The 8,883-nt window shown below is 40.7% G+C and overlaps 1 protein-coding gene across 1 annotated transcript; it reads right to left on the reverse strand.

Annotated features, from left to right (window-relative positions):
* Positions 1-309: 309 nt before the first annotated feature.
* Positions 310-8,035, reverse strand: abi3b (ABI family, member 3b). Its single transcript, XM_053511871.1, is given in 6 exon segments — positions 310-2,155; positions 2,268-2,341; positions 2,425-2,619; positions 4,557-4,724; positions 7,752-7,940; positions 7,942-8,035. Coding segments are annotated over 6 exon segments (1,521 nt in total). The 5' UTR covers position 8,035; the 3' UTR covers positions 310-1,353.
* Positions 8,036-8,883: the final 848 nt, after the last annotated feature.

Here is an 8,883-nt window from a genome sequence, read left to right on the forward strand (position 1 = left end):
ACATTACAATGGCGGCTGGAAGTGACCAGCATATATTTGGCAGCAAGTGAACCTCTTTTTCCTGAAGTTGATGTTTTGGAAACAGAAAATATGAGTAAGCATAAGGGTTTGAGTGACTTTGACAAGTTCCAAACTGTGATGGCTAGAGGACTGGGTCAGAGCAACTCCAAAACTGCAGGTCTTGTGGGATGTTCCAGGTCTGCAGTGGTCAGGACATACTTCATGTCCACATGAATTAGCCATGAGACAGTCATGGTATAGTTTATCCTACATACACACATAACACTTAACAGTTTGATATACCTCTTTATTAGTCAACCATTTAAAATATAAATCTCTGTTATATAATACAACACTTCAGAAATGTCAATATTAGTAAAGCTCAACAAAAAAATCCCAGATATTTTTACCACGAGAAGTGGAATATATTTTAACAATCATGTTCCTACAAATATCTTTATTGTAAGAATTTACAAAAGCTAACTTATTTTGGCTGAGAATTGACTGGTTAGTGGTTTAACATTTTCTTATGGCTTAATTTTTAAGAAATCTAAAAGAATCAGTGCAACAATAACTGCAGCTATTACTGAGGTTGTTACTTATTTCTTATATAGTATGTTAATAAACTCTACTTACAAAAGTATATGAATATCTAAGCATCACATCCATATTTGGTTCTTCCAAAACTGTAGCCTCAAATTCCAAAGCACACAGTTGTATAGAATCTCTCATTACGATGCCCATTCAGGAGAACCAAGAGGCCCAAAGCTATTGCAGCATGATGGTGCCCCTGTGTCCAGTGTGAGCTCCAGTATGACATGGTATGCCAAGGTTGGATTGGAAGAACCTACACCCTGACCTCAACATCATGGACTCCTTTAGGTTGAGCTACAGTGCCAACACTTTCAATATTAGTAACGCTTGTTACTGAGTAGACTTCACAGCCATGCTCCAAAAGCCTTTCCCGAGGAAGGAAAAAGGTACAGGCTGTGACCGAAGCACCGAAGGGGGGCTAAATGTGAAGTAGAATGATCAAAAAGCACATATGTCTGCAATGGTCATGTGTTCATATACAGTACTTTTGTCTTTACAGTATAGTTTTTAATCAATCAGCATTTCTAATGTTGCAGTGCTTCTTCAGCAGATGCTATAGTTTGTTCCTTTGACCACAACCCTGTTATTTTAGCAGCTATTGCAAGTTAATGTACAATTAAGCCTGGTATTTTAACGTGACACATAACAATATAATGTTATATTAATATTTAGCAACTCTTAAGTGGTTTGTATACAGATATTGTCTGGAGAATATGGTAGAAGCTTTGATATAAGTGGTGAAGGCGTATGTTCTACTGTTTAAAATGGTGGTGGTGGTGGAGGAGGAGGTGGTAGAGCATTACTCTGTCCAGGAAAAGGAGGTGGTGGGGGAGGAGGTGGTGGTGGAGCATTACTCTGTCCAGGAAAAGGAGGTGGTGGAGGAGGTGGTGGTGGTGGAGCATTACTCTGTCCAGGAAAAGAAGGTGGTGGAGGAGGAGGTGGTGGTGGAGCATTACTCTGTCCAGGAAAAGGAGGTTGTGGTGGAGGTGGTGGTGGTGGAGCGTTACTCTGTCCAGGAAAAGGAGGTGGTGGAGGAGGTGGTGGAGCATTACCCTGTCCAGGAAAAGGAGGCGGAGGAGGTGGAGAAGCACTCCCCTCACCAGGGGTAAAGCGAGGTGGAGGAGGTGGCAAATAACCCTTTCCTGTAGTAGGAGAAGGAAATGGAGAAGGTGGTGAAGCCATGGAGACATAGTGTGGAGGCGTGGGTGGTGGAGGTGGCAAATAACCTCCCAAAGAAGGATATGGCATTGAATTTACAGGAGGTGGAGGTGGAGGAATCATGAACTCGGTTTCGGGAGGTGGAGGTGGTGGTGGTGGTAAACCTAAGTCTGTAAAAGCTGAAGATGGTGTAGGTTCAGTTATTGGAGTATTTTGTGGGAAAAGTGGTGGTGGAGGGGGAACAGTATCACTAGAAGCTGGAAGAGGTGGCGGTGGTGGAGTATCTTCACAGAAACTCAGGGGCTGTGACATAGCGGAGACTGGTGTGGCTGAAGGAGTTGTGGTTTTCATACCAACCCATTTGGGAACTGAAGGTGGTGGAACGGCAATACCAAGGCCAGGTCTATAAAAAGAAAACAGCAAGACAAGAGATACATCAAACCTTTCACATTACAGCACATTCTCAAATAACAGTAAAATTGGTACATAAGTTAATTGGTAAATCATTAACTTACCCGAAATGATGGCCTCCTTCTTGTGAGATTGGTTGTTGGATAGGTGTCTGAGCTTCAGGCTGTTTCCTTGGTGCCTAAGGATTAAAACATGATATTAAGTATGCATTGTTTATCATCTAAAACATGACATGCACACAATTACTCTACAGACACCTACGGGTTTGGTATTGTCCCAGACTCCATGTCCAACTGAGTCTAGACTAGCGTAGGATATTGGGACACGCTCATATTCAGCCTTGGGTTCTCCAGATCTTGCTGGAGGAACAATCTTCGGAACACATGGGATTTTGCAAGGAGCAGTCAGAACACCGATCTCCTGCCGCGCTACTTTCTCCTTGTACATGTCCACCGTCTGAGAAATAATATTAACAACAGGTTTTGCATTTAGGAAAATACACTATATGGCCAACAGCAAAATAACAAAATAACCTCATAATTTTTTTTTAAATAACCCATTCCACTTTTTTGTTATGATAACCAATTTATGTTATGTTCATTTAGCCACAAAAGCATTAGTGAGGTCGGGCACTGATGTTGGACCAGCAGGTCTGGGATGCAGCCAGTGTTCTAGTTCTTCCACGCCACCCATGTTTTGATGGAGATTGATTTGTGGTTGGGCCTTTTAACTTCAGTAAACGGTTATAGTGATGCTATTTAATGCTGGGTAATGTTTATTTCAGTTTGAGGAAAAAACACATCAATCAAGCAGAACCATGACCATGTGGCAGTCGTGCTATGAAATAGTCATGCAGCAAGAGATCAAGACCTTCAGTTACTTTTTACATCAAACTAAGAGAAGATAAAGCAGTTCCCTTTCGAAAGCTATACTCAATGCTTCGTGAATATGCTATGGGAACGTTTCCTCGTGACCGGTTGTGAAGCACGTGTGTGTCAAACACGCCAAATATTTTGGCTTATATAACATATATATGGTTTATATATATAACTCTCTATTGAAGTTCCTTGCGCTCGGCTCGCGGTTTTAAAAACAAAACCGCATTTTTCGCGTGCATATCTGGCGGAAGCGCACGAGACGGAATTTTCCTTTTTTCTCTCTCTTGCCAGATCATGAGCTTTTACCGTCCACTTCTCAAGCGCGCTTCGGCGCTTCCTGTGAGTGAGCGGAAGAAACTTTCTTTTCTTGGAAACTATCACTTCAGAGTGCTCATCTAATGATGAGCGAGCATATCAGTTGTTATTAGAGGTGGTAACACGCACGGTCGAACGTGTACACCTCGATTCGCCCCAGCACCTTTAGGAGGCCGTGGATCAATCTCCGCTATCACTGGTGTTTCAGAGATCAGAGGTCTCCAGTGAAATGTTAGGTGTTCGGTTCAGGATGCCGAACATCTAACACACCCATCTAGCCGAAGTGTAAAAATTTGTGCACCTTTTAGAGAGGCCGAGGTTAGATTTATTTTATTCCTAGTCAATTTTAGCTGTAATTTTAGCTATTATGATTTTGGCATATCATTTAAAAAATACAATCATTATGAGAGAATAATAGTTTGTTACGTCTTTATGATAAGCAAAACTACACATATGCTGGGCTGCACGATTTGTTCAAAAAATCTTATTGCCCTTATTTTGACACATACAGTATAGTAATTGCGATCGCAAACTAATAAAGAGATTTTTTTGTCAATATTCATTTATCAACTCAAATTTATTTAAAACAATTTTAAAAAATCCTTAAATTATTGACAAATACTACATAAATTCACAACTTTAAGTCTATTAATTGTCACAGTCTTTTGCAATAAGACCTTTGCACAGGTCTATATTGTGATTTTATACAGTAAGATGCTGCTGTAATCCTGTTGTTACCATCCTGGCATCCATAACATAACACCTTAATTAATATTTTAACTGTAGTTCTATGAGTTATTCATAGTAGCTAATGAATAAATGTTTTAACTATCCGTCCATCCATCTAGGATGTACAATTTACAGATTTACAAACATGGTGGGACCTCCGGTGAACATTCACAAGCTCATTCACATACTAAGGGAACAATTTGGGAACACTAATCAGCCTAATCCGCAAGTCTCTGAACTAAAGGAGGGAACTGGAGAACCCGAAGGAAACCCATCAAGCACGGGGAGAACATGCAGACAGGAATCGACCATTAGTTTAATTGGTATAACAGAGGTTTCTTTAAAGAAAACAACAAAGGAAAATGACTGCATATAATAATAATAATAATAATAATAATAATAATAATAATAAAAAGCACCAGGATTCCGGGATGTAATCTCCTTTAACGCACCTTCTGTATTAAAGCTTACCATGCTTAGATTGTTGACTGATGATTCCACATGCTTAAGCTGGACGGCCTGCGCATCCAGCAGTTTTAAGACACTTGCTGCCAGCGTGTTGATTTGGTAAGCGACGCTGGCCAGGGCCTGAGCGGTGAGAGCTTTAGATTCTTCCACGACTTTGGCTGTGTCTCCTGCCTAAAGTTTAGAAATGAAACAAACACAGATTTTAAAGTGGAAATGAAAACCTCATTCTAGTAAAATTGTACGCAATATTATAATAAAAATATTTATATTTTTATTATATTAATAATAAAAGTCAGCAGCTTAGCAGTTAATTTTTGATTCTGGTGACATCACTAAATTTTGTATATCATCAATCAGTTATATATACAATATAATAAGTACATAAATTATATATAATGTAACCGAATAATAAATAAAAACATTTGCAATGTTTTTGCTCTGAGAGCAGTAATAGCTTCCAAAGGACTTCCTGAAAAGCTTTTCCGCAAGAAGAGGTGGAAGGTAACTTTGTACATTTAGTTTCCTACTGTACTTAAGTACTTCAATTAAGTTGCAATTAACTTGATCAGTTTTATTAGAGGATAGTTTTTACTTTGGCTTCACTATATCCTGTGGCAAATATCTGTACTTTTTACTTCACTACCTTTCTGCACGGCATTGTGCTACATAGCCACGGGGGTGTGAAGTGGAAATTGACACCTTCTGATATCTTTTATTATATATAAGTAATTGTGAAGATGAGTGCTTTTTATTTTAATCAAGTAGAAATGTAATAACTTGATAATAATGGCTCAGTGGTAAAAGTGCTCGCCCTATCATCCGGAGATCACAAGTTCGATTGCTGTAACCTCTCGCAGCCGGAGGTCTAGAAAGAGCTGATTGGCCAAGCTCTCTCAGAGGGGACGGATGGGAGGTACTTAGTGCTCCCACATTAATCACGGCTCTTCAGGCGAGCAGGGGCGTCTGTGAGCTCATGCAAGCGGAAGGAGCGAAAAGCGTTGTCCTCCGAGTGTGTTACTCCGCCCCAAACGGAAAAGATGCGGACGGCTGGCGTCACGTGGGTCGGAGGAAACACGTGATAGTCATCGTCCCTCCCGACTTGTAAAAGTATACTTGTAATGCTGAATGCTGAGTGGATAAAGCAGATGAGAGGAGAAATGAGGTTGCATAAACAACCAATTTTTTAATTGTGTCTTTACATTTGCAGCCTGTCAAAAGATACAACTTTTGATCTGTCAGATGAAAAAATTGTTCTCCTTTCTGAACAATGGGGGCTGAAGCCTATCCCAGGAGACTTAGAGTACGAGGCGGGATGCCAATCCATCGCAGGACAAATACACTTGTACAGGCAATTTGGGAACGCCAGTTACCCTAATCTGCATGTCTTTGGACTGTGGGAGAAAACCAGAGAACCAGGAGGAAACCCACCAAGCATGGGAGAACATGCAAAATTAATGCACACATACCCGAGGCAGGAATCGAATTTAAGCCTCGGAGGTGCAAGGCGACAGTGCTAAGCCACTGCTAAAACCAGTGGCGGCTGGTGAAAATTTTTCCTGGTGGGGCTGATGTGACAAAATATTTCTTTGCTTAGTCCAATAATCTCCTCCTCAAAATCACCAGTTTCACAGATAAAGTAAATGAACAAATTTCCATTGTATAATACGCCATGCATGCTTAAGGGAGTATCAAATACAATAATCAACATCAAAGGGTATGATCAGCTGGATCACCTTTCAAGCAAAGTTGCATCTCAAAGTGGTTTACACAAAGAAAAACAGTTTTAAAAATGCAATTTAACACAACAGTCTAAAACGGGTATATTAATAAAGATCTCACCGAATTTGGTGGAAACTGCTCTTCGCTCGTTAAGTTCGCCATCATTACTCTGATTGACCGCGCCTCTCTCTGATTGGCCGCGCCTCAAAAGAAAAAAAAAACTTAAATCTCGCGGTATTTTCTGCGGCTTGGGGCAGAATTTCCAGCGCCCCAAGACCATAAAATTCTGAGAACCTGATTGGCCGCATATTTATTAATTTACCCTAGCAACAGCTACATGACTGGCTATTTGGCTGCACTCAGGGGCGCTTTTTCTCAGCGCCCCATGACAGAAACGATACAAGTCTGTCTGTGGAAATTTACTGGTGAATGAATGTCACTAGGTGGGAAATGTTGTATATGTTATTCATATCGCATGTAGGCACATACTGGTGGGTAAACCGAATTTAAAAACTTAATTAAAATTAAAAATGTAAAAATATATTTTACATTTTTAGCCCCTCTTATCAGGGAGGGCGGTGCCCCAGCGCCCCCTATGGGCCGGCCGCCACTGGCTAAAACCACTAAATGGTTTTACGGCCACCTCTAATGCTGGCCATAAAACCATTTAAACGAAGTAATAAAATACAATTTACTTACATTTAGTTAAATTAGATTAATATGAAGAAATAAGGCTGACTCAAGACCTTTGCACATTATATATTTACTGTATGTACATCTTTTTTTGTGGCGGCAAAATCACGCAACACAGATTTATTTGATTGGGGGTAAATAGAAAGCATGCAAGATCAAGCACAAGCTTGTCATGTAACTGAGAACTGTCTCAACATTAACTAGCCTGACCGTAATGCTCATCTGAGTTATTATCGCGTAGCTGCAAGAGGAGCTCTGAAGACATAGAAATGGTGCAACTAAAGAACGGGAAAACTTAAGAGATTGCAGATCGAAAATGAGACAACAAGGCATGCACAAACATGCAGTGTAAAGCAGAGTATGCAGAGGAAGATGAACAGTAGGAGCTCTGGAGGGCAGAGCCCAGGGCAGGCCTCCTACACATCCCAGCTCTGTTTGGGTGTGTACAGATTTCCATTTTTGGGAAAATGTTAAGAGGAGAAAGCATGTCTGCAGGCAAATATTTTTAACATTTAAAGAACCTTTTATTTTATAACCCTTTCCCTTTATTTCCCAGGTACAAACATGGTTAACACAGATCTACAAAATCAACATTCACACCGTTTTCTCAAAACTAAATTCTTGGAAGCTAGCTATTCATAAATTCAAGATATTCGAAATTCAAGGAGGCTGCATACTTTCTTCTGACGTCCCTGACATTTCTTCTTTCTCCTGACACTTGTAATAACTACAGAATTAAAAGAGACAAATGAACACACCTCCAAGTCTAACTTATTGTGTACTTACGCTTGAGTACTTGTTTTCGCAGTAGTCGGCCACCTTGTAGAAATTGCTGTGGTTGTCCAGCAGAGCTTTCCTGGCTGCCGGGGCCTCTTCCAAAGTCTTCACGATTTCATCTGCGTTATTGTACTTCATTCTTAATCCTGTGTGTCGTAGAAAGCTGAGGAAGTGCTTGTTTTGGAGATACAGGTAGCTTCAAGGAAGACGCAGGTAAAAGGGAGACGAGTAGGCTTATATTCGGGGCAGAAAGCAGGGCGGCGTGTATGGACATGTTGGCAGGAAATTGCATCCACACACACAGGAGAAGGCTGCTTACAGGAAGATGAAGTAAAGAATTGCACACCATTACAAACTGTTACATTTAAGTGAGACAGCAGAACAAGAAAGAACTACATGTACTGTTTTTATTTTGAATTAAATCTGATACCAAAAGGTAGTGGTCCCTTTTAAGTAAGGTGTAAGTAGAACTGGGGTGTACTTCTGTCATGTGGCCACAAGAGGGAAGCCACGAGCCACAGTTATTTTACTTCATTGATTTTTTTTTTTCAATTTTTTTTTTGTGTGTGTGTACTGTATATATGTGTGCTGCGAAGGATTGACACCCCATTCAAGGTGTAACCCACCTCATGCCCTAAGTCTCCTGTCCCCGCCCCCACTGCCCCCGCCCTGTATACAGGATAAAGCGTTATAGATGATGTGTGAGTGAGTGAGTGAGTGATTCTTATGTATCATGTCCCAGTAAGATATGGTCCAGTTATATAGATCCAGTTAGCTGGCTTTGGGGTGTAGATGAAAGAAAAATCCCTAATATTGTCATTCTGATCAGGTTTGCAGTGGATCCAGATTTAATTGTGAGAAAGCTGGAATACAGCATGGATATATACCCTGATTTATCACTGAACACCATGCATGCACTCATCTACACACCTGGGGCAACTTAGCATAGCCAGTCCACCTACTAGCATGTATTTGGGAGGTGTGAGGAAACTGGAAAACCCCTAGCAAAACCTTGTGTATGGGAAGCATATGCATTAAAAACTCAGCACGGACAGTAACCCAAGCTCAGGATAGGACTGGTGACCCTGGAAACAGTGAGCCAGCAAAACTACTTGCTGTATACAGTACTGTAAGTGGCACA

The sequence above is a fragment of the Clarias gariepinus genome, chromosome 14 (assembly GCF_024256425.1).
Source record: "Clarias gariepinus isolate MV-2021 ecotype Netherlands chromosome 14, CGAR_prim_01v2, whole genome shotgun sequence".
NCBI lineage: Eukaryota > Metazoa > Chordata > Actinopteri > Siluriformes > Clariidae > Clarias > Clarias gariepinus.